The following is a 25479-nucleotide window of genomic DNA, read 5'->3' on the forward strand; positions in this document are numbered from 1 at the left end:
CAATGCCAGGTAGTGAGTCTATTTTTGCACACTAGATAGCCGCCCTCTCTGAAATAAAGGATCTTCATGTATGAAGTGCCTGAAGGGGCAGTCTCCTTTTCTTGCCCTATATTAAACTGTTAAACTTCTTCCAGGGAGGCTGACAGAGTCATCCTCACCACCTGCCAGGAGCGCGGAGCCCATCTGGAAACCTTCTGTGCCATTTCACAGAAACTGGGCAATAAAACTGCAAACGAGGTAAGAGCTGTGGGAAGAGGCTGCATACGGCAGAGTGAGCAAAAGAAGTGCTGAGAGGCAGAGTTGGTTACTGCATTAACACACCACAGTCCTGGGTTCTATTCCTCCCTTGTACCATAAGCAAAACCAGACTTAATTCCTGTCAGAGCTGCTGAGGATTACCAAGAGAACTGAAGTTGCACAAGGTGTTGCAAGTTAGGATATGCATCATCAGAAGGGGGACTGGTTCTCTAGATTTACAGTTTTACAACCCCTATAGTAATGGTTCTCAACCTTTTTAGACTCAAGGCACCCCTTGGAAAAGGTCAACTCTTAGCTTTCACTTATTGCTTGACTATGGAAAAATTGAGTTCTTGCAAAGAACTCAGAAAGCTCACAGCAGCTTATAAAGTCTTTTTACACTGGATTCCTATTTGAAATTGGTGTTTTTCTTGTATTTGCACATTTAACAGACGTAATATTGCACAGCCTCCTTATAAGGCTCTGTAATTGAAACTCACAGATCTGTAGAATTCCCCGCCATCCTATACTAGCCCTAACTTCCTTGAATTTCCCTTGTGGCTAAATACTCCCTATGGAGAATGTGTGAACTCTTCCCTTAAGAAGGAAGATGATTTTGCCCAACAAGATGAATCCTGAGACTTACAGTGGTTTGCTCTTACCACAGTCTAGCTCAGCTCCATTTCTGTAATGCAAATGCAGCCCCCTCCCCTTGTTTTCTTCACAAAAGTTTATTTAATCTTTGCTCCCACTTGCATAAATCTTTGTTTAGACTCTGTACGCTCTTACTATTATACAGACAACTTTGGGGGGCCTTACTTCTGGTCTGTCTTGTTCCTCAGGTTTCCCATCGATTTAGGGAACTAATGAGGCTCTTCCACACATCCTGCGATGGGAGCTCTGAGGATGAAGAAGATGCAACAAGCACCAGCAATGCAGACCAGCTGTCAGATAAAGATATGCTCCTTTCTGAGGAAGAACAGGATGACTGAAGCTTTAGGTTGTTAAAGAAACTACTTCAAAAAGGTAGCTGCTGGCCAGTTTGCTGCTAGATGGATGCTCTGGTGGAGGTAGGCATGAGTGTTTGCACAGGGCTGTACTTAATACGGCACCTTATTTTTTTGGGATGACACACCTGTGACAAGCTGTATGCCTACATAAGCACAGACCTGAATCTATCATGTGAAGCATTGTTGGGACAACATTATTCAGCCACCTTTCAAAGGAGAATTTTGTAAGGATTCTTTGGAAAACAGGTGATTGAGTACAGTGGCTTAGACACTGGATCCATAGCCACTCTGGGTTGTGAAGCCCTACACTAAGTAGCTCTTTGAAGTCTACTGGATTATTGTGGATAATGCAGTTAAACTTCTTGTGTAAATAGTGTATCACAACATGCCATTGCTTTCTTGGGAAGTAAATACTTTCCCAGTTTTAATTTTTTTTGTTTTGTTTTTGTAAATTTCCTTGATGTGCCCATTCCATATCTGGATAGGTTACAAACAAAAAAAACCCATATTTATTGTGAGTTTCAACATACTTTAAAGCATAACTTAACCTCCTATTCTGTGGCGATAAAGTGGCAGTATCTGTGCAAGTACAAGCTTGAAGAACCCCATATCAACTTCAAGCAGAAAAAGACTGGTACTTGTAAGAAGGTTCTCTCCTTTACACCGGAATTAAAGGTCGTTGAACAGATTGTAAGCCCCCCTTTATTACTGTAATAGAACTTTGGCCTCACAGACTAGTTCTTTTCAGAAAGCTGTTCGTTAGTGGTTATATTAATTTGACACTACTGTCTTCCCCAGCTTGGTAAAAGTAAGCAGTGTTAGTCTGAGTCAGCTTCATCCTCTGACTCATCTGGCTCCGAATTTCTTTTATAGCATTGGGATAGAGTTCTTAATTCATGCAGGGCTTCCTGAAAGTCATCAAGTTCAACTCCTGCAGCAAAAAAGCTAGCCCAGCGCCGCACATCTACCTTCTGTAGTTCCTTGTATAAATTGTAGAGTGCTGTATGCAGAACAGGTGAGGACTGCAGTGCTGTTAGTACAGGAATACTTTCAACAACTGTGGGGGAAAACATCTCCATTAAGACAACTCTGAAAGCAAAGTCCAAGTACATCACCTACCATGCTTCTTAGCCATTCCCCTTTTCATCTTTCCTTACTAGAGGATATGTTTTGATAGACTGTAAACATAAGCCATCTCCCTCCATCTACTTGTGTCTCTTTTCCTGCTAGTTTTTTTTATGTAAACTGGGAGGGAGAAGTGCATGTGCATGTTAGCATCTTACCTGCTGAATGGGAGCGAGGCTTGTCCAGGAGAAAACCTTGTTCGTTCAGAAGAGGGGAAAAAAACTGGGGATATGGGGACTGCACTTTACATGGGCTCTGGAGCAAATGTGAAATGCTGCCATGGAAACAAATTGAGCCAGTTAGCCAAAGTTTACCACTGTCAGTGCCCAGTCAGTGACCCTTTTCCTCCAACATTGTATTACCAACCTTAATGTTCCAGGGGACAGCATATTTAAGTAGTTTCCCAGAACCTCCTCTCCAGTTTCATAAACGTGGAGGGCAGAACTAGGTTGTGTCCCAGGAGGAGGATTACTGCAAATAAATGAGCATGCATTATAAAGCTGATAACTATGCCTGAGCCAGGAAGCTGATGTCCTGAAGTCAGTAGCAGCTACTTAAATAATGCAAGGGTCCTGTAATTCTTCATAATTAACAGACCCTTATTACTAAATCCCAGCCCCTCTTTTAACAGCCTGAGAGGACAGGTACATTGTCAGCTGCAGTGTCTCAAGAGCTAGACAATCCTTCCAATAAGTTCCTGTTGCCACTACCATTAAGTGCCTGAGCTCAAAAATAGACACAGGTCCAGCTCTCTCTTACCTGATGTGATTCTCTTTGCCAATTCCTCTCAGCACAACAGATTGAGCAAAACAGAAACTGTCCTTTTGCTCCCCACATGAAGACAAAGGTTTCCATGGCACTGCATGCTGATAGCTGCACAAAGCATCTGGCAGAGAATGACCATGTGATACAGAAAAGGGTACCGCAGCCCCTGCAGCCACCACCTGAGAGCCAGAGAAATAACAGGCTTGTAGAAGAGCCTGTAACAAACGGGATCCCACAGCTTCAGCTGAGGATTAAGGAGGACTTGTGCAAAACTGTGTTTGAAATAACCGGCAGACATATGACAGCAGGTTACATAATGTCCAAACACTCATAACTAAGAGGACAGGTGCTGTCACTGAGGAGGTAGGTGGACACTATTTTGATGGAACAAATTAACTTGCACCCACAGCATTAAACAGTGAGTCTAAGAGGTTGAGCAGTTATGCTTTTTAGAATGAACCCAACCTTTCTCCCAGAGAAGTTCAGTGCTTCTGCGAGCTGCATCATGGAGAGCTGAGAAGTATGGAGTCTGTAGGGAACAGTCATGGTCTCCAGTGCTGCTGCCAAGATTGCACTGCTGTGATAGTTTAGAGAGGCCTGCAGAGAAGTAATTAAACCACAGCAAAGTTACTGTATGAAAATGTTACTTAAGTAAAAAAAAAAAATTCTGTTGCTTAACCAAGGGACCAGTACTGTAGCTTCTATTAGCAGAGACAAAACAACAGAGTTGGTAAGACAAAAACTTAGATTAGTTAAAAATTTGGTTAAATTTTTACAGCATAGGTGACAGATGCTCATTGGTTCTGGTGCACTAATCTGTTTTGAGGTTTTATTCAATCAGGAGAAAGCTGTTTAATAAAAAGACTTCATACTGTTGCTCATTCCCTCATTAGCAACATTTCCGTGGACACTAGTGTAAAGATTTCATATGCTGCTACATGTGTCCAGGTGGGGAACATTTACGTTGAGCTGGGATCAGATTAAGCTTAGGCTGCTGGAATTGATCTAATGCTGATGGAGGATTGTGAATCAGACTGCAGCAAGCTACTGTCTGGCTGAGCTTAGAACTGTGACCCAGTTTGGATTTCCTCTGCAGTTGCTCACATGCACTACCTAACCACGCAGCGAGTCAGTTAAATAAGATCTGAAGCCCACAGACTGAGTTCAGCTCTGGGGCACAGCCCCTCTGGATCTGTTGTAAATAAAAGCTGCTGAAGTTTGTTCAGAAGGGATCACAGAAGAGTAGGGCTGGAAGGGACCTCATGAGGTCTTTTACTTCTGCCATCCCTGACTGAGCTATCCCAGTGGAGTGTCTTGTGTAACCCATTTTCCAGGGATGAGATTCCACAGCTTCCCTACATTCCAGTGCTCGACCATCATCATGGTCAGAAAGTTCCTCCTAGTCTTCAACCTAAATTGCCTCTGCTGCGTTTTGAGGCCATAGCTCTTAGCCTTGAGGAAAAATCCATGTCTGTTCTCTTTGTAATCACCCTTCAGGCATGTGAAGACTGTTACCAGATCTCCCCCATCTCTTCTCCAGACTGAATAGCCCTAGTTCCTTCAGCCTTTCCTCTCAAGTCATACTTCACAGGCTGTACTGGACTCTAACCTGTCCATGTCTTTCTTGAAGTGTGGGGCCCAAAAGTGGACACGATGCTCCAGGTGAGGCCTCCCCAGTGCCAAACAGAGCGGCAGGATCACATTCCTTGATTTGCAAGTCTGTTGTTCACCTTGAATTAATTCATATGGTTGAACTGGAGAGTACAGCAGAGGTGAAAGGTGAACTATAGACATGTTCAAGGAGAAGGCAGATCAGTATTTCTCTATTATCGGAGAATAACTTGCCTGTGAATAAACAAATCACCCGCACAACTTTTATAAGGTCACTGGCAAGGGGCTTTAGGTTTTAAATCGAGGGGAAATAAGCATTTAAAATGTGGGATGGCTTTGAAATATTAACGGTGGGTCAGAAGTGTTTAGAATTTGAGACTCTCTCTCTACACGGAACATCAGTTTGTTTTTATTGGTACGACACAGTATGGAACAGACTGTCAAGCTTCCCATACCGTAAGTGCTCCCGAGGGCACCCAGGGTCAGTGCACACAGCATACTTACATCATAATGTATGTATGGTAATGTAATGGGTGCTTGTGGCCTGAGGCCCAGGCTTCCATTGAGTGACAGGGGGCAAAAGAGCGAGCTGTGACTGGAGACGTGGACAGTTCCCAACACTGTGTTCATAAGCCTGTAAAAATCCTTGCAGGGATCCTGCAAAGAAAGCCAGAGATACCAAAAATCCATCTAACTTGCATGATCTCCTCATACCGCCTCACTTCCCCACTATTCACTTACTCCAGTATTAGAAATTATTGGTGTTAACCCCCAGGACAGGATTCCTCTCCCTGAATATTCATCGCAGAGCAGTTCAGTCACTTTGGCTCCAACCCCAGAGAATCCATCATGCATGTCACAGAGAATCTGAAAACCCTGTTTAGAGGGACAAGTGGAATCTAAATTTCTACTGCAGTGCAACAAGAAAAGGTTCTCAAACAGCTAAGCCTGGCATAGCTGCACATACCTGCAGATAATCACACTCCTCTATAAAGAAGTGCAGTTTATCTTCCAACTCTTCTAGGTACGTGGGCTCACTCAGGAGACTTTCACCCTGCCCAAAGGCTTCCAGGCGATTGGAATCCCTAGAAGACAGAACAAACTGCAAGTGGCATTTGCTCCTTTCAGCCTTTTGAGGCGTCCTTTAGCAGGAAGGACAGAATTCTTCCCCCACTGACCTGTATGCAATTAGCAAGGTGCTTGAACTGCAGTAAGCCCACTGTACTATCTTGGCGCTACACTTAATGTTGCCTCATTTTGCTTTTGAGATGAAAAACCTACCCATCGTGATTGTACCGCTGTATCTCAAAGATGCTCCTAGGATGTAAGTGCACTCTAAGGTAATCAGACCAAACTTGTCCTCTGCCCTCCAGATGGCAAGCGTTCTGGGACGCATCTGCAAATGAGTTATTACAGAAAATAGGCCTGCATCCCTCATGCATGAAGCCATATCTCTAATCCACACAATAGGTAGTGAGGGTTTCTGTTGCCATTTCTTTTCCTACCCCTGGTAACTAACAAATCTTGTTCCATTATTGTCTGTGCCCCTCACACTATGATGTTATTACAAACCCTTAAATCACCACCCCTCTCTCTCAGCTTGACAAGATGGCACTGAATATCTAGTACCTGTGCATAGTTGCGGCATTTTGTCCTAGAATTCTTTAGATGCGACTATAGCTACAATGCAGAGGAAAGCAGGTGCAAAAAGGGGAAGAGCATATGATGAATTTGGACTTTTAACTGGAATACTCATCTTTTTTTTTTTTTTAAATGAAATATTTTACTTCCCAGTTAATTGTTACGAAGTCCTGTCCCCATTTCACTAGTTAAAATTCTCCGAGTTGTACCTTCTGCATGCAGACACACAAGACCTACGCACCTTTATCCAGAGGAAGTGCTCCGAGACCAGTGTCTCCATCAGAAGATGTGTTTTCCTGAAATTAAAAAGACACGCACAGGTTTTGGAGGGTCTGCCATACTTCTAAGTGTTAAGTGGTGGGATGCAGCTTGTAAGTGCAATCTGTATCAGTATAAGATATGAACTCTGAGAGATCTCTGTAATACTCTTTCCCCTCCCTGAAATATTCCACAAGTAACGTGAACGGTCGCACTCGCGCAGCTACAGCTGCCGGAGAGCTGGGAGAGAGGAACGGGGAGACTTTGGCAAAGGAGCAAGTACAGTAAATCCTGGCATGCATCTTTCTGACCACTCACTGCCAGGCTGTTGCAAGGTGCGACTTGGACGGATGCTTTGGTTGTTTATTCGAGTCAGAACAGGCACAGAACATTCAAGAGAAGGAGCTGGACATTAAAGGCTGCGCTCACATGACTGCAGCAATGCCAGTGCCGCTATGTTCGCTACAAACAGCCGAATGCAGACGCCGCCCTCCCAGCGGGTCCCCCATACGGCTGGTGTGGGCTTCAGAAAGGACTTGAGAGGGAAATATCTGGGCAAATGTTCTTGCTAACGAGGGTGGATCCTGCGCCTGGACCCAAAGGAGCACGAGGCCAAGACACGAACGTCTCCCTGCCCGAGCTCACCTGTCCACCGAGACCCCGCGGGGCCGCGTCCTGGGCAGGAGGCCCCTGGTGCCGCGTCGTGCTGCCGTGCCTGCGGGGGAGAAGGGAGAGGCGGGGCGCTGCAGCGCGGCCGCCGCCGCCGCCGGACCCTCAACCCCCCCGGGTCCCGCATCCCGCTCCCCCCCGCACTGACCAGGCCGCGGCGCCGTCGCTCCCGGCGTCCCGCGATGAGCTGCCGTCGCGCCGCAAGCTGCCCAGGCTGCCTGCCACGGACACCGCGGGTCACGGGGGCCAGACGCGCCTCCGCCCCGCCGCGCCCCTCCACCCCCCGGCCCCGCTACCTCGCAGGTCCAGCAGCACGAGGCGCGGCGCGCGGGGGTCGCGGGCGCGCCCGGCCCGGTGCAGCGCGTCCGCCCGCAGCTCGGCCCCGGCCCCGGCGCGCGACTGCAGCTGCCACCAGTGCGCGCCCACGAAGCCCGCGTAGGGCCCGAGCTGCAGTGTCACCACCGCCATCCCGCTCCCGCCACCGCCCGGCCGGACGTGACGACACCTCCGTGCAAGAATCCGCCCCCCCCCATTGGTTGCGGGGTCGGGAGGTGTTGCGTCGCACGTCACTGCACTTCCGGGATCCCCTGAGAACGCCCCTCCCGCCCCAAGCACGAGCACGAGGACGAGACGCGGCGGCTTTCGATCGCTGCCTTTATTGCGCGCTACAGACGCTGCCCCGTCGCGCCCCCTCACAGCATGGCCGCCAGCCGCTCCAGCCGCCCGGGGTTGGCGTCGCTCAAGTACAGCAGCTCCGCTCTCCCGTCCGGCGTCCGCGCTGCGGAGACACGAGCCACGCGTCAGCGTCCGCGTCCGCGCCCGGCCCGCGCCGCCCCCGCCCCCGCCGCGGGACAAGGAGTCGCGACGCGCCCCTTCGCTGGAAAGGAGCTGCAAGATGCACCAAGTGCGGCTCAGCTGAACCCCCCACGTACAACCCGCCCCACTCTAAGCACAGCCCTGACAGGCATCCCGATCTGCGCCTCCACACACACCTCTGGGCCGAGAGGGCTTGTGTTTGAGAAGCGCACCTTCTCCTGACCGCCCATCTTTCAAAGAAAGCTTTACCCGCACTTAGCAACTCTAACGGTTGTTTGTCGGGGGTTTTTCTGTTTCGAAAAACAAAACCGTTTTTTTTTCTTTTGAATAAACGAGTAAAAATGGTGCGAAGGGTGCAGGGCTCATCTGTTTTGCAACAGAAATGGAGATGGGAGCTGAAAGCACTGCACCTAGCGCGTACTCTTCGTTCCCTAGCACAGATCTCACCTTTTTCATGTTGAAGCCACTTGCTGTCCAGATAATACTGGTAACAGCTCTCAAATTCCTTTTCAGTGTACTTGGCAACCTGGATGGGAAGGAACGGTTCCAAGGTACTGAAGCCCTCCTGAAGGGGAAAAAAGTGAGAGCATGAGGCATGTAACAGACCCTCTAATTTCCAGTCGTCAGACACGTTGAGCAGGAAACCTTCAGCCCAGCTGCCTGAGCTGCCAAGGGATAAGGCTCTGCTAGGCATGAGCAAGTTCAGGAAGAACTGCTTCACAACAGAAGGTATCTATTGCATGTTACCTAGATGGGAACAAAGCAAAGAGAAGTCAGATGCCTAGCTAGGTTTTTTTGTTCAGAAGGAGGCTGGTGAAAAAGAATAAAAAAGGGAGAAGCCGTTTGTCCAAGTTCTTCCTTCCATTTGGGGGAATTTACTTTGGAATATGAACAGTCGTGCACACGGGACAAACTGAAGGGGAGGTCAGTAGACACCCGGGAACAGGGAGACTGAGCCAAGAACATGCAAAAGGTTGAATGGAGCAAGGTTCAGGTAGCAGCAGACTCAAGCTAGCACATGTACTGAGATTGCTGCTTCCATATCAGCATTTTTGTTTCCATTTCTATATATGCTCCAACACCAAAGGAACCACAGGTCATGACTTACACTTCCCAGCAGCTCATGGGGTAAATAAGCAGCGTATGGTTTGTAGACGGAGCCTGTCTGGCAAACAGTAGTCACAATGGCACCTCCACTCTGAAATATGGAGATAAATTAGAAGCTTGTAGGGCACACACCTGGATATCATGTATTTTTCTCCCATGTGCTTTACCATCAGTCCCTTGTTTTGAGGTGCTGCCAATATGATAGTTGCAGCAGGCGGCCAGTGTCAGTCCCAGCCTCTTTCAGGAGGCAGTGCTGAAGGGAATGGAGCTCCTCACTGGCAGCACTGCCACTCAGTGTGGATGAGCTTGGCTATCTACAGCAGTGGTTCACAACCCTTTTTGTACCAGGACCAATTTGTAAACACCAATGGCTGACCCGGTGCCCCTCAGTCCTGACTCCCTGCCCCACCCCAGGTCCCAGCCTCCCAGTGTGTGGGGTGGGGGGGCCCAAGCAGCTCCTCACAGACTGGAACACTGCCAGCCTGCAAGGGAAAAGCTCGTTTCCCACACTTTTCTCCTTTAAAGGAGAATCTATTTTTTAAGTTTGTTCATGACCCTTTTATATATTCTTGCGATCTGCTTTTGGGTCATGACCTGCGGGCTGACAAAAGCTGCTCTACAGTGTCTCCCACTGGAGAAGCTCTCTCGTGAGGTGTACAAGAGGCTATGGCAAGATACTAGTTATTCTAGTTCTGGCCACTCCAAGCAGATATTCAACACAAGTTAGAATGGTAAGCATTGGAAACAATAAATACAGACAACTAACCAAAGCATTACATAAAGGGTTTTTTTTTCAAGAATACATCTGCCCACGAAAGAAGAAATGAAGCAAGCATAAAACTATTAAGAGTATACTTCCTAATAGTAAGCCCTAAAGATGACGGCGCTGCTCTAGGTGTCAGCTTTTAGCTGTGAGAACCCTGCACAGTAAGTTATCCGCAGGTTTGTATCAGCACTCACCCAGTCATTCATCACCATCTTCCTCAGGTTGTGGACCAGAGCCAATTCCTCTGGAGAAATCTGTTGATAACAGTGTCAGTAGCAGGTGGTTGAGGAATTGCATCCCAAGCTCCTACCCTACCCATGGGGAACAGGTCAGGGGAAGTTAGGGGCTGTCTGGTGTTTTGCTGAGTGAAAAAGGCGATGGCAGCTCCTCAGCAGCAAGACCTTTGCCCTGAGATGAACATGCCCCACTCCCCGCCCCCCATGGGTGTGTGCATCACTGTTCTAAGGGAGGAGATATTTTTAAGGGAGTACATTTTTTGTGTATGAGACTTATGGTCACACTAAATTTAGACACTAGCTCTGAGGATTAGGTAAAAGGGTGCCACTGAGCAAGATCCCTAACTTATACAGACTCTCAGTAAGCAAGCCTCACATCTTTCAACAGCCTAACCTCAGAGGTTCCCAACCACCGGGCCATGGCCCAGAAGGGTTGGCTGCCGGTCCACAGTATGCCAGTCACTTCTAGTCCTCAGCATGCTGGTCCACAATCACTTCCACTGCAGACCGCAGTATCAAAAAGGTTGGGAACTACTGGCCTAACTGGTATGTGCTCTCTTCACTGCCTCACCTTGATCATTCCTTTGCCTTTTTGGAAAATCTGGCATCACCCTTGATTCCAATCTCCTGTGTCTGCAGATCTAGTCATGTCTCACCTTCCCAAGGCCTTAACCTTTTCTCACAGGGACTACTGCATTCCTGTTAGGAATACAGATTGCATTCCTTGTCTCCAAGATCTTTCCAGATCACAGCTCTCTAAGGTACAGTATTGCCCAGAATGAAGCCATGGCTTGCCCACTATCTCCCTCCTAATGACCTGGCTCCTCTTACTTTTCAGAATCCAAATCAAGATTGCCCTCCCTGTATTTAGAACCCCTCGTACATAGTCTGCACTCTTTGCATCCTCTCCTGTAGCACTAGTTTTCCCAGGTTTGCCTCAGCACTGGTGCAAGAACCTTCTCTACAGCACTTCCAACAGATTGTGTGCTTCCTCCATCTCTGCACCTCAGGGCCTCTCAATGAATACCCTGCTGTCCCTTACTACAGGAAGTCAATTTCATGTTCTACACTATGATCTTCACTGAAGACTTTGAAAAGACCCTTTGAAATACAAAAAATGATGTCTAGCTAAACCAGCCACAGATCAGTCATCATCCAGAGGGCCAAATAAAACCTGCCCCTCAGGTCTCTCTTGCAAAAAATGTACTTAAACACACCAAAAGCAGTAATTTCTTACAAAGGTTTTGTCTCTCTTCCTCAGTGCTGTCCTTCCCCAGAGGGCATTGACTCCATCCACTGCCACCAGAAGTTTAAATGAACCAAGGGAACTCTGCCTCTTTAACTCTTTAAACACAACCCCCATAACATCAGTGGCAGTCTTCACTCGAGTTATACCCTAGAAGAGGGAAAAGTACAGCATTAGTAGAAAGATGACTACCAGCCATACCATTTGGAGCCTTTGGTACCCACCCCTCTGAGGAGCACAAAGGGAGATGAAACAAGAGGTTTCAACCTTTGTTCCCAAACAGGCACCCAGGTCTAATGGACTAAGTGCAGGGATGAAAACCAGAAACTCTCAAGTTCTAATCTGAGCGCCGACAGACTTCTTCTATGCAACTCCTGCTGAGGCCCAGGTTACTAACTTCTGTCTCAGTTTTCCCATCAATAACATGGGGACAACAAGCCCTTCCTGCTTACCAGGATTTAGACCATTAGAAGCACTAAAAATTGTTCTCATTCCCTACTCTGGCCTCAGCATCACTTTTAGTTTATCATCCTGTTCCATTAATACCAATGGCAGTTATTGTTCTCACCTGTTCTAACATTTCACTCAGTGGTGTGCCTTCTTCAGTGCTATCCCACTTGTTCCACACGTATTTTTGTTGTGTTTTTATCTGTAACAGAAAGAGGGGTCAAGGAGTTCAGGTGGCTCCAACTGATATAGTCCTGCTCCCATTTCCATGCAGGCTCAGCGAGCCTGGAAATAGAATCCTTCCCCCTTAGCGCTCCTGCTTGCACTAAACACCTATGACTTAGTGGGGCTAACAGAGACCTGGTGGGATTCATCCCATGACATGGTGGTACATATTGAGGGCTATAGATTGTACAGAAAGGACAGGTCGGGGAAGAAAGGGGGGGGGGTTGCACTTTATGTCAGTGAGCAATATACATCAACCCTCATCAAGACAGAATCCGAGGCTGAGGAAGTAGAAGGATTGTGGGTTAGGCTACATGGGGGGCAAGGAGAAAGGGATTTGGTGGTAGGGGTCTGTTACAGACCCCCACACCAAGGGGAAGAAATAGATGCGGGGCTCCTGAGGCAACTCTCGGAGACCATAAAAGCTAAAGAGGCGGTAGTCACGGGGGACCTAAACTACCCGGACATCTGCTGGGAGACGCAGACAGCAAGGTCCCATCGCTCACGCAGGTTTCTAACTTGTGTACAGGACCTCCACCTGACACAGGAGGTGTATGGTCCCACTAGGGGGAATGCCATACTGGATCTGGTATTGGCAACGGGAGATGACATGATAGCTACCGATTTGGAGGTCCCCTATCTGGGAGACAGTGATCACCTTATGATAGAATTCAACATAAGACGGCGAGTGGGTAAGGTAACTAGTAGGGTGAAAGTGCTAGACTTTAGGAAAGCTGATCTCATTGCACTCAGGCGATTAGTCAAGGAAGCACTGCAGAGTAGGAGTTTTGATGGGATGGGTGCCCAAGAAGGGTGGCTGTGCCTAAAGGAAACGATCCTTTGGGCACAAAGCAAGACGATCCCCGAGCGAGGCAAAAGAGGGAAAGGGGCCAGGAGGCTTCCATGGCTGACCAGAGAAATCCAGGGCAGCCTAAGGGCCAAAAGGGGAGCACATAAAAAGTGGAAACAGGGTGAGATCACTAAAGATGAATATACCTCCTCTGCTCGTGCTTGTAGGGAGGCAGTTAGGCGGGCCAAAGCTACCATGGAGCTGAGGATGGCAACCCAAGTAAAGGACAACAAGAAATTGTTTTTTAGATATATTGGGAGTAAAAAGAAGGCCCAGGGAGGAATAGGACCCCTGCTAAATGGGCAGCAGCAATTGGTGACAGATAGAGGGGACAAGGCTGAACTCCTCAACGAGTTCTTTGCCTCAGTGTTCCTAAGCGAGGGGCGCGACAAATCTCTCACTGGGGTTGTAGAGAGGCAGCAGCAAGGCGCCAGACTTCCATGCGTAGACCCTGAGGTGGTGCAGAGTCATTTGGAAGAACTGGATGCCTTTAAGTCGGCAGGCCCGGATGGGCTCCATCCGAGGGTGCTGAAGGCACTGGCCGACGTCATTGCAGAGCCACTGGCGGGAATATTCGAATGCTCGTGGCGCACGGGCCAAGTCCCGGAGGACTGGAAAAGGGCTAACGTGGTCCCCATTTTCAAAAAGGGGAGGAAGGAGGACCCGGGCAACTATAGGCCGGTCAGTCTCACCTCCATCCTTGGTAAAGTATTTGAAAAAATTATCAAGGCTCACATTTGTGAGAGCCCGGCAGGGCAAATTATGCTGAGGGGAAACCAGCACGGGTTTGTGGCGGGCAGATCGTGCCTGACCAACCTAGTCTCTTTTTATGACCAGGTTACGAAACGCCTGGACGCAGGAGGAGGGGTGGATGTCGTATACCTGGACTTCAGGAAGGCCTTCGATACGGTATCCCACCCCATATTGGTGAACAAATTAAGAGGCTGTGATGTGGATGACTGCACAGTTCGGTGGGTGGCGAATTGACTAGAGGGTCGCACCCAAAGAGTCGTGGTAGATGGGTCGGTCTCGACCTGGAAGGGTGTGGGTAGTGGGGTCCCGCAGGGTTCGGTCCTTGGACCGATACTCTTTAATGTCTTCATCAGCGACTTGGACGTGGGAGTGAAATGTACTCTGTCCAAGTTTGCAGATGACACAAAGCTATGGGGAGAAGTGGACACGCCGGAGGGCAGGGAACAGCTGCAGGCAGACCTGGATAGGCTGGACAAGTGGGCAGAAAACAACAGGATGCAGTTCAACAAGGAGAAATGCAAAGTGCTGCACCTAGGGAGGAAAAATGTCCAGCACACCTACAGCCTAGGGAATGACCTGCTGGGTGGCACGGAGGTGGAAAGGGATCTTGGAGTCCTAGTGGACTCCAAGTTGAACATGAGCCGGCAGTGTGACGAAGCCATCAGAAAAGCCAATGGCACTTTATCGTGCATCAGCAGATGCATGACAAATAGGTCCAGGGAGGTGATACTTCCCCTCTATCGGGCGCTGGTCAGACCGCAGTTGGAGTACTGCGTGCAATTCTGGGCGCCGCACTTCAAGAAGGATGCGGATAACCTGGAGAGGGTACAGCGAAGGGCAACTCGTATGGTCAAGGGCCTGCAGACCAAGCCCTACGAGGAGAGACTAGAGAAACTGGACCTTTTCAGCCTCCGCAAGAGAAGGTTGAGAGGCGACCTAGTGGCTGCCTATAAGTTCATCACGGGGGCACAGAAGGGAATTGGTGAGGATTTATTCACCAAGGCGCCCCCGGGGGTTACAAGAAACAATGGCCACAAGCTAGCAGAGAGCAGATTTAGATTGGACATTAGGAAGAACTTCTTCACAGTTCGAGTGGCCAAGGTCTGGAACGGGCTCCCAAGGCAGGTGGTGCTCTCCCCTACCCTGGGGGTCTTCAAGAGGAGGTTAGACGAGTATCTAGCTGGGGTCATTTAGACCCAACACTCTTTCCTGCTTATGCAGGGGGTCGGACTTGATGATCTATTGAGGTCCCTTCCGACCCTAACATCTATGAATCTATGAATCTATGTCTGCTGGGAGATAGAGGGGCAGAACAGTATCTTTGTGCAGCATCCAAGGATAGGCTAAAGAAGTCTCTAGCTTGTATTACCAAGAGCTTTTTAAAGTGTTTCCACTCCCACTGAAACCTACATCCAAATAAGTTGCAGGGGTAGAGGCATCTTAAATAACGTTAGTGTACTCTCACTCCCAACATAATAAAATGCATCTCAGAAGAATGAGGTGATCCAGGCCATCCCCACCCCATATTGGTAGTGAGAAAGCATATCTCCATATTGTCCTCTGGGGAAACTGCCCTTGTGGATTCTCATTTGGTTCTTAATGCAAACGACTTGGTCAGCTCTACCAACCTCTCTCAGTAAGTGTTCATTTGAAGTTTTGAAATTCTTGAGCCAGGAAGATGCTTCCAAAGGTTGGTCAAACCGTTCTTTTTTATAGGAAGACTTCAGAAGCTCCTTACAGTTCTTTACCAAGAGATGAGCTGTGAGGTAGAAAGAAAAAAAGGTGGCAAACAGTTATCATGTTCTGTTACTAACAAATCCTTAGGTTTTTCTCTTCTGATTTTTTTCCCTCCTTGCTTCACTGTATTCACCACAAACTCTCCACAGCATACAGTGAACATAGAAGGAGCCCCAGATCAAAACCAGGAGTTGCACAGCTTTGCCTAGAGCAAGGTCCCTACGTTGGAGTACTAGTACCTGACTCACTAGTTAGTAGCAACACATCAGAAGGCCATGTGTGTACGTGTGTTTGGCAGGGGGAGCTACACTGTTCAACTGTAGTGTATTTCATTTCTTACCTTTAATCGCCCTATCATAAGTCAAGTCTCCTACTCCATAAGGTTCTCCACCAGCAATACCTTCCCTATAGATTAGTTAGAGGCACAGATGGCATTTCCTACTCAAAAAACACTTCTAAGCTTACCATCTGGAATGTGCAGCACCACCCAGCCCTGCTTTACACAGTAATGAACAGCATAGCACAGCGTCATTGTTTTTCCAGTTCCCCTCTCTCCATCTTCAACACAATCGATTAAGGAAAACCTCAGGGCTGCATCCAGATGCCTGGACACCTTGTGCTGCCACTAGCTGCCACCAGGGAACGCCTGTGCCATGTGTGTTCTGGCACGTGGCAGGTTACCCAGGTGGGGTAGGGGAGCACTGGGCTGGTCCCAGCAGCCTTACCTGGGTTGCTCCCAGGACTGCAGCAGTGGTGACTCTGCAGTGCGGAGCCTGGCTGGCTGGCAGTGGAGTGTGGCTCCAGCTGGTCAGGCTCTGACTCTGGGCACTGCATGCTGGTGCCGCGTGCACCACTCCACTTTTTTTTCCCCACACCGCTCTCTTGCAGCATGGAGAACAACTGAATGTGCAGACATGTCTGTGGCACCACATATCGCATGGCCGTGCTTGTCTGGATGTGGCCGAGAAAGGCAAGAAATGGGGAAGCTGAGGCTATTCCACATCTACACCCAACCCAACAGGAGGCTAGAATCCCACCAATGCTTTCAGTTTGCTGGAAGCTCTATTGAATTCCAGCACAGAGAAAAGCAAAGGATACAGAGGACATATCTGATGGCTGGCTGGGCAAAGTTGGTGCTTTTTAGGTAACCGAGAAGCTCTAGAGCTGGTTTCCGCACCATCAGACAGGCTTCTCTGAAGGTCCCAATCTGAAAGAGAAAAATGTGAACAAAGAGTAGCTTGTTAGCATCCACTAGCAGCTGCTACCCTGCAGTTTCACATGCAGAGCTGCTAGCATGCACTAGCAGCTCTACCCCTGCAGGTCTTTTTAGGCTCCATAGCACCATCTGTGACAAAATTAGCCTCTTCCTCTCTCTGCCTCAATTGCTTAGGCTTGTAGTTTAATGGTAGAATTCTTGCCTGCTATGCAGGAGAACTGGGTTCAATTTTCAGGCTTGTATATATTTCTCGCCTCAGGCAGGGTGTTGGACTAGAGAACCTCTAGAGGTCCTTTCTAGCTCTTTGACTCTGGTCTAACCTTCCTTCATAGGAAGATTTTTACTTTCAAGCATATTTTAACAATACTTGTAGCAGCAGGACACTGGTTGCTTTTGTGTCCATGCTTTGTGTCACAGGTTAGGGTGCTACACCCTGTGACAGGGTTGACTGTAGTTTTAGTAATAGGTTAGACAAGGATGTGTATGGGATGGTTTGGACAGAAGTGATCCTGCCTCTGGCAGGGGGTTGGACTTCCAGAGGTCCCTTCCAGCCCTACTTTCCTTTGTTTCTGTGGTAACTAATCTTCACTGGCCAGATGACACGTTCAACTCATAAAATCTGACAGATAACAACAGATCAGTGTATTTTGATTTATAATACATACAAGAGCATGATATTACTTGAATGCTAAGTCCTTTTGGTTGACCTCACTGTCACATTGGAAAGTAACCTGCTATTCTGAATATCAAACCCAAACAATACTCCTTGCTATTCAGTGTCTGGGTAAATGCATAGCAGTCTTAAGGATGTGTCCCAAGCTGTATCCAATGGCCAACACCTAAAGGTGCAAAGAAAGAAACCAGACAACCCTTCCTCCTACTGTAACACATTTAAGCCAGTTGGCCTTGTTTTTCATGGATCACATCAGAACCAGGTGTAAATTCCCCTTTAGAAATACAGAGGCTTCATTCAGGCTTCATTTATGTCTTGTTATTAATGGGTGAAACATTAGTCTGAAAAGACTTTGGGGCAAGTAGACAACAGCAGTGTTTCAGTCTTAATCTCCCCGCATGCCTTCAGGAACTACAAAGGTCCAGTCATAGCCAGGAAGCTGATGGCACTGTGTGGTAAGACCAAGGTGAAGAGGAAAGAGCCATGGAAGACTTCAGAGAGATTGCTCCACTGCTGACAAGCACTGGACCTCTAAAGAATTTTAGATTGCCAATTTCCTTTTTTGATTCATTTGTATCTGAGTTCAGGAACTGATAAAGGTGGCATTTGTATCTACTGACTAAACTTTTGATGAACAGCAAGAGCAAGTTCTCTGTTGCTGGTCTGAAACCATTGCATGAGACAGTCTCTTTGACCCAAGGTGAGTAAGGGCTGTGATTTGGAACAGTTTAGCTCTGTAACATTTTGGATTTGAAATGGAGAGATTTAGGCAACATCCCACTGATCTCCACCCCCTTGCCTGAAAAAGCTCTGCTCTGGCTCACGTACAGCTGCACATTATCATTTCCAAAAAACCCAAAGCAATCTTTCTTTTCAATTTACAGGCTGCTTAAACATGCCTGTATGTAGCCCTTCTACCCCAGAATAAAAGAATTCCAGTCTCAATTCCCTTCCCAATCCAACCTCCAAACCTTCATTGAGACAGTTACCTGCTGTTTGAACCGGCGGGGCAGTCCATGGGGAAACACCACCTTCACCTCCTCTAGTGGGATGCTATAGTGCTGACCGTCATGTTGCTCTGTATGGTTGGCCTGTGAGCAAAATACAAAACACTAACAAACAGGAGAACTGGACTGTGCTGCTGTGCAGAGAGGCCCCTGAAGGAACTGGGGGTGGGGGTAGTGGGGGAGGGCAAAATAAGGGATCACCCTGGCGGAATAACTATTGTATTCTGTAAGGTTAGAACCGTCTTGCTTCCAAGCTTCATTTATTTAGCATGGGAGTGGTACACAATGTCCTTTGAAGTGGTAAAGCAGGTTAGTCAGCAGGCTATGTTGCTTCCTGCTGGCTATAGCATTGTCCAGCTCCCTTGCAGGTTTTCCAGATGCTTTTTGCTAACTAAGATTTGGACACCCCCATACCCCATAGAGCTAGGGCTTGGGGACGGATACAGGAGGAGGGCCATGGCACCTTACCCTTCCATTTCTCCGGTTTGTAAAATGGGAATAAAGATGTGGAACTCCTTTATAAGGCACTTTAGGATTGACTGATGAAGACAGCTGTTTTATCTAGTCTCCTCAGCATTGGTTTAATGAAGCTTTCCTATAACTAGACACTGGTGCTACCAGAAGCGATTCTATACCTTAAAATATTATCTACAATATGGACAAATATTGTAGGGATTTGATGCACTAAGCAGTGTTGATTGTTGTTGTCAAATATATTTCAGTGAAATGTGCAGTGAAAATGCTAAATAAAATTCAATTGTCTAGCAACATAAATCCTAGGTACAGGCCAGTAGAGACTATTCTTGCCATCTGGACTCTTCTGTGCCATCTATAGAGATGCTCTGATCACATGACTAGATCATCTGCATGCTGCTGTTTCCATAGAGACCCCAGAGGAATCAGTGGAGAAAGGAAACTCCAATTATAGCAGCTGCAGAAAAGCACCTCAAAGGTTTATTCCATTCATTTATTCTGCTTCACTTTGTGCTTGAGAGAGATGCAGGCTAGAATTGTGAAGCCTGTGCAGTGGGGAGACATTTTGGATAATGAAGTTACAGTACCATCCCCCCTCCCTCACAATTTGTGGTGGTTAGTTGGGAAAGACTGATCCTGAACTTGAAATTAATGGTGTCTGGTACCAAGTTTGCCCTCCTCTCCAGCTGCACAGCATGCCTGTCTGGACCCACGATAACAGGTCTGCCTATTCCCTTCATTCCTACTTAAGAAGAATGGTCCAGTGAGCACTGATATCCAGGGTACTTAAGGATAGACTGACAATCTTAGGGTGTTAGCTGTGTGGCACGACAGTAAATATGGTAGTAACTCACCGGGTCGCGCTCACTAGTACGGAAAATTGCCCGGGGTTTCTCTTCAGGGATTTGGACATCCTGAGTAACAGTAGCATTTAAGCAAATCCTGGCAGTGATGTGGAGAAAACGTCCAGCATACAACTAGGGAGAGAGAAAAAATGCTTTTCGGTCACCAAAAATTATAGGCAAAGTTCAGCGACATACCCACTATAGACACGTTAAGAAAGGGTCAGTGTAATGCACCCTGCTCAGGAAGTAAGTTACAATAGAGTTCGGTGTGGAAATGAGTAGTAATGTTGTTATAGCCATAGTGCAAGTTCAGTTGCATCTTTCTAAACCCTTTTAGTTTGCTTAAGTCTGTCTGCTGCCACTACAGAGCTGAGCCTTTGCCTAAAGGAGTGATCCCATTAAAGGGCTGCTCAAGAGCACAAAGCAGCCATTAGAAGTCTTATTGCTGGGAAGTTCCTGTAATGTTTCTACTTATGTGATGAATGGCACCAATACTGTGCAAATGACAGCTGTTTAGTAATCCATAATCACCTCAGTTACTACAGGATTAGTGTGGCAGCTAGTTTATATTTACAACTGCATTTCCTGCATTGGTTTCCCCCCTGCCCCCACCACTGTTCTGACATATAGAATCTTCCCTAGGAATAGAGGAGTCGTGGAAACAAACAGCTGCTTATGCTAATGCAGGCTCCTAGGTAGGAAGCTCACATGCCTGAAAGTGGGTAGGGGTGTAAGAGGTAAAGGGACAACAATTTTAGTAGGCCAAGGTGAAAGAAAGCATGGATGGTGTATCTAGAAGCTGCGCCTGGATCAGTGATTCTCAACTAGGGTGATGTTGGGTGTATAAACATAAATCACAAGATAAAACGAGAGATTTCGAAGAGGAATCCATACTGTCAAAACATTCCAACCTGTTGTGTTCTTTCTGAGTTCTTTGCAACAGAATTGCCATACTACAGCATCTGAAAACTAAGCACTGTTTTTTTCAAGGAGTGCCTCAACTCTAACGAGGCTGAAAACTGTTAGTCTAAATATTGTTCACTGACAGAGGAACAAACTATCCTACACGCTCCAGGCAGAGGCTGAGGGGAGACCACAGCATACAGCTCTACAGACTGCAACAGCCACCATCTCCAACTTTAATTCAGCCCCAGTGAAGGCTGGATTATCCATGAAGCACAAGGCATCCTTTTAGTCCCCAGACAGCTGATCCAAAAAAGAAGATAGCAGCATAGAAATGTAAGATAGAGCTGTGAGTGGGGTCAGCTACCCATCAAGCATAGCCCCTGGTTCTCGTAGGCAACCTCCTCTTCTTATTGCCTTGGGAAAAGCGATCTAGTTATTTTTTGAAGCCAGTTAAGTTTCTTGTTACCCACCGTTCTGGAACTATACCATAGTAATCCTCAGAGGAGTGATGGTCTCTCACGATCATCAGTGTAAACTAATCTATGCAAGATTCTGCTTTTGCAGTTTCCCTTTGGGATCTCTGGTTTGCACCCTCCTAGAAGTAGGGCATGAAATCCATCTACACATGCTAAAACAGGCACGGAACCAAGACAAGCTTTTGGGTGATGGGTAACAAGCTGTTGTCTAACAACTGTCCTGGAGCTTTATAGATAACACCCACACTTTCTGAATTCATTCAAGTTCATGGATCCATTTCATTTGGCAAAACCCCTGAGTAGGTGGTTCATTGAATTAAAAATATTCCCAGTAGACTGATAATTCAACAGGACACATTTCTTAAACAGTTTTTCTGGCACTGCAGGGTGATTTGCATGTTCAGAGGGAGCTGCCCTTTGCAATGAAAAGCAAAGACTCAGCAATTCACCAGAGCACTGGACTTTTGTCCCCAGCTCTATAGCTAGAACTGTTCTTGCACAGGACTGACAGGAGTCACAGCTCTTGGAATCAACATATCATCATGTTAGAAAGGGTGACTGGGTAAGGAAGAACACCGCATTTTGCCGGTCATTGTTTAACAGATCTTCAGCTTATTTCCATTTTATACCCACAAAAGGGTATATCAAGAACACTTTAATTAAGTAAAAAGTCAACCTAAAGTAATGCGGTACAGTTTGTTCCTTGTTAGCAGAGAAGGGAAAAGACAGTGGTTTACAATTGATCCTCAAGACTAAGGTTAGTCAGAGGCTTCCCATGCCATTCTGTGCACTTCTCTAGTTCACCTTACAATTCCATTTATTTAACCTCAGGGAATGAGTATATAAAAAAGCAGCAAGTATTTGAAATGTGACCTGAAAACAAATTATCACAATCCTAGAGACAGCCTCCTGCGTGGCAGGAGGGCTTGAGTCATAAGCTAGTAACCAAAAAGCTGGCAGTTCAAGTCTGGGTGTGGGCAAGTGATCTTAAGTCTCAAATTATAGAGCAGAGGTGGGCAAAACGCAGCCTGCCAAGCCATTCTATCCAGCCTAAATAAACAAATTCAGAAAATCAATATTTATCTGCCCCTGGCTGCCTGTCATACAGCCTTGACAGCTTGCCAAAATTCAGTAAGTGGACCTCCACCCAAAACCATTGCCTGCCACTGTTATAGAGGGTTTGGTTCTTTGCCCTGTGCTGTTCAACATCTTTATCAAGAAAAGCATGCTGGCCAATTTTGTGGACTACACTAAGTTATGGGGAAAATGCTGTAGTCAACAGAGCTAATAATATATTGGGATGCATTTACCCAAAGCATCTCTGCTCAGTGCTAGTGAGACCCCAGCTGGAGTACCATGTCCAATTCCCCCCAAAAATGTGGAGAACCTTGGAAGGGTGCAGAAAGGGCCAGAAGAATAATCAAGGTTTGTCCCCCAGGCCCTTACAAGGAAAATCTAAGGGACCTGGGACTGCTCAGCCTGGGGAAGAGAAGACTGAGGGGGCACTTGGTGGCCATTTAAGTATATAAGGGGTGAATATCAGGAGCTGGGAGAAAAACTGCTCACTACGGTGGCCCCAGGGGAGGACAAGGAACAATGGCCATAAACTGTTAGACAATAGTTTCATGTCAGATGTAAGGGTGAACTTCTCTGTGGTAAGGGTGACCAACATCTGGAATAGATTTCCCAAGGCGGTGGTGCAGCTCCAAAGCTTGGAAGTCTCCAAGAGACACACCTTGCTGGGATCATTTGATCTCAGCAGTATTCCTTCCCAGAGAAGGGGGGTTAGATTCAATGATCTCTCAAGGTCCCTTCCAGCCCTTCATTTCTATGATTCTACGATATGATACAAAGTGCCATTTACATTCCATTTCCATCTGCCAGAGGAAATCAGCCTGACTCAAACCCCTTAAATGGCAACAACTATCATATGGTAAATTTAAGACTTGTCAGGAGAACAAAAACCATAAGGTGGAGCTGTTTCCAAAGGAATCCATGCCACATTAGCCACAAGCTGATTAACAAGTCATTAGAAAAGATTCTCTGTTCTTCATAGGGCTCAATGATGAATGGGGTTTTGTACAGCAAGTGTATGGTCTCCTGAAACAAGCAGAAGAATAATGATCTAGTTCTTAACGAAAGAAAATTCAGATATCAGTTCAAAAGTTTAGCTTGCGTAACATAGCAAAAGAAACAACTAGATGACTCTGTTTGCTATTAGTGATCCACTCTAGACATGCAAAGCAAATACATGAGACACTCTACCAATATAAAAATGCAGTATGTTCTACTTGCAAAGCATGCCTTTGTGTGCATGATACAGAGCTGTGCCTTGTACCCATACAGTAAAAGCACCCTGGTTTTCTGCAAAACAGGCTATACTACTAAAAATGCAGTTTTGCAGGTATAACCATTTACATTAGGGGCTTCTGCCAGGACAGTATGTTAGAGATCACACCCCCACAGAAAACAGGATCAGCAAAAGTCTGTAGTATAGATCAACCCTTAGCCTTCTGCTTTTTCTGATCAGAGTTGTGGATTTTATGTCATGCACAGCTCTTTAAAGCCTATATATGGTTTACATGTCAAGACCACTGCCTGACATGTAGAGTTTGCTAGCATAATCACTGGGTTAATGATACACTGAAATATTCTGTGCTCAGTGGACCAATTGAACCCAGGGTAGGTTTAAGCAGGGCTAAATTACAACAATCTTCTCCTGCTACACAAGAGTTCTCTGTTGAGGTGGTGTTGGCCAACGCTCCCACTGCCCAGTCACAACAGGTCTTGGAGTTGGCACCCAGCAAAAGCAGACAGCAGGAACACAGTACTGCCTGGGCTACATTTAGCCCATATTTTAAAAATGTCCTTTCTAAATCCCACCAGTTAGAAGTTTTGACTTGGCCTGCATGTACAGAGTTTTATAGTTATGAAAATGCCTCCTATTTTATTCCTGTAAATCTACAGGAATTAACTATAATGGTAGAAATCACATTAATGAAATTAAAATTGGATCCATGCTTGCGGGTTATATCCATTTTAACTACGTTTGTTCCAGATAGATGTAGATGTCAGTGCAAGCTCTACCTCAAAAAGCCCTTGCTTTTCTCAATTAATAGCTTAGATTTTGACATAACAAGCAACTCAAGAGCCTGAAGCAACTATGCCTTAATCCAGCATTTGGTTTGAGGTTTCTAGTTTTTAGGGGAGGGGTTGATATAATGTTGCAGTTCAAAGCACTAATAAGAAGAGCTTCTACAGATAGCTAAAGCTTTACAGCAGCTTGCAAACAGGCCAGGTGAGGTTCTAGTATAGTCCACTGGTGCTCAGAAAACAGGAGCCCAATTGCTCCTTTGGAACCACTGAGATGGCAGGTTTGTTGACAGAGATTAAGCGATTCCTCTCTCACTGAATGTCTGCAGCTTAAAGGACATACAGGCTAGAGGTGGATCAGACTCGCAGGTAAAAGGACGTTGTTCTGATAGGTAATACTTTTTTTGAACCGGAGGCTGCGGCAAAGGAACCACAACATCAATTTTACCCAGAGCAGAATGGGTTCCTATCAGGCATAGATAGGGTCATTGTAACAGCTCCGTGCTTCCCCTTCCCTCGCAACCCCCCAACAGGAGCATCTGAGAGCAGGGCACGACCGCAGGCTCTTCCCCAGGTATTTCTGGGCAGCCAGGAGGTCTGTTCTTGACTCCTGGAGTTGCTCTGATCTATGCTGGAGTCTGCCAAGAGGTGCAAAGAGTAGATGAAGTCCCCTTTACCCCCGCTCCAGCCCTCCCGGACCCTGTCTCGGAGCAAACTCGCACGACAGCTTCTCCCAAAGAGCGCCCGGCGCGTGGGGAGCGGCCCCTTGGCACCGCCCCGCAGGTCCGCTTCCCCAGTGACACGCGGCTAGAGGTGTCGTGCGAGTGCCACAGCACCCCGCTCCCCCCCTGTGCTGGGACGAAGGCCTGGCAGCGGGACTCACCTTCGGCCCGCGGCGCACCGCGCTGCTCAGGCCTCTCAGCATCGCGCCCCCTGCCGCGCACGCACAGCCGCGGGGTCGCGACGGCTCCGAGAGCAGTCGGACTCGCTGCGGCCAAAGCAGGTGCCTACGAGCCCGTGGCAGGGTCTCGGCGGCTGCAGCAAGGCCGCACGCTCACAGCGGCGCCATGTTGGAGAGGGCAGAGGTCACGTTGCGGCTCTCTACGGGTGCGGCGGAGGGACAAGCCGCGCCAGCGACAGCGCCGCGCTGCCCAGCCCAGCCCCGCCCCCTGCCCGCGGCATCCCGGCCCCGGGGGGGCGGGGCCCGGCGCGCGGGAGGGGCGTGGTCACGCGCCAGGAGGGCGGGGCCCGGCGCTCGCTCGCGCTGAGGCAGGAGCCGCCGCCATTTTG

At 47.5% G+C, this 25479-nt stretch overlaps 3 protein-coding genes across 6 annotated transcripts in view; 1 reads left to right on the plus strand and 2 right to left on the minus strand.

The window, feature by feature from the left end:
* Nucleotides 1-1936, plus strand: part of LOC102562264 (GON-4-like protein) — a 34580-nt gene extending 32644 nt beyond the window's left edge. For both annotated transcript variants that reach the window (XM_006271607.4, XM_014597810.3), the window contains 2 exons: nucleotides 135-237; nucleotides 1080-1936. In XM_006271607.4, coding sequence (XP_006271669.2) covers nucleotides 135-237; nucleotides 1080-1229 — 253 coding nt within the window. In that variant the 3' untranslated portion in view covers nucleotides 1230-1936. The remainder of the gene's footprint in view (nucleotides 1-134; nucleotides 238-1079) is intronic.
* On the minus strand, nucleotides 1932-7803 carry MSTO1 (misato mitochondrial distribution and morphology regulator 1). The gene is made up of 13 exons (XM_019493188.2): nucleotides 7613-7803; nucleotides 7465-7534; nucleotides 7293-7362; nucleotides 6631-6685; nucleotides 6030-6144; nucleotides 5716-5833; nucleotides 5490-5624; nucleotides 5253-5405; nucleotides 3603-3734; nucleotides 3132-3316; nucleotides 2739-2843; nucleotides 2531-2646; nucleotides 1932-2304 (listed from the first exon to the last, which is right to left on the minus strand). Exons 1-13 carry the CDS (start codon nucleotides 7782-7784, stop codon nucleotides 2066-2068), a joined length of 1665 nt encoding a protein of 554 aa, XP_019348733.2. The 5' UTR covers nucleotides 7785-7803; the 3' UTR covers nucleotides 1932-2065.
* Nucleotides 7804-7953: 150 nt separating this feature from the next.
* DAP3 (death associated protein 3) lies at nucleotides 7954-25273 on the minus strand. 3 transcript variants are annotated; one of them, XM_006264286.4, is made up of 12 exons: nucleotides 25073-25272; nucleotides 19724-19846; nucleotides 18378-18479; nucleotides 16598-16706; nucleotides 15965-16057; nucleotides 15391-15521; nucleotides 12056-12136; nucleotides 11479-11637; nucleotides 10200-10259; nucleotides 9241-9330; nucleotides 8580-8697; nucleotides 7954-8094 (listed from the first exon to the last, which is right to left on the minus strand). In XM_006264286.4, the coding sequence occupies exons 1-12, from the start codon at nucleotides 25112-25114 to the stop codon at nucleotides 8009-8011; spliced, it is 1194 nt and encodes a 397-aa protein (XP_006264348.1). In that variant the 5' UTR covers nucleotides 25115-25272; the 3' UTR covers nucleotides 7954-8008. The 3 variants fall into 3 exon arrangements, with proteins under 3 accessions (XP_006264348.1, XP_019348738.1, XP_059575333.1); XM_059719350.1 differs by lacking the exon at nucleotides 7954-8094 and adding an exon at nucleotides 8382-8422; XM_019493193.2 differs by lacking the exon at nucleotides 11479-11637 and having other exon boundaries at nucleotides 25073-25273.
* Between the last annotated feature and the right edge of the window lie 206 nt (nucleotides 25274-25479).

The sequence above is a fragment of the Alligator mississippiensis genome, chromosome 15 (genome assembly GCF_030867095.1).
Source record: "Alligator mississippiensis isolate rAllMis1 chromosome 15, rAllMis1, whole genome shotgun sequence".
Taxonomy (NCBI): Eukaryota; Metazoa; Chordata; order Crocodylia; family Alligatoridae; genus Alligator; species Alligator mississippiensis.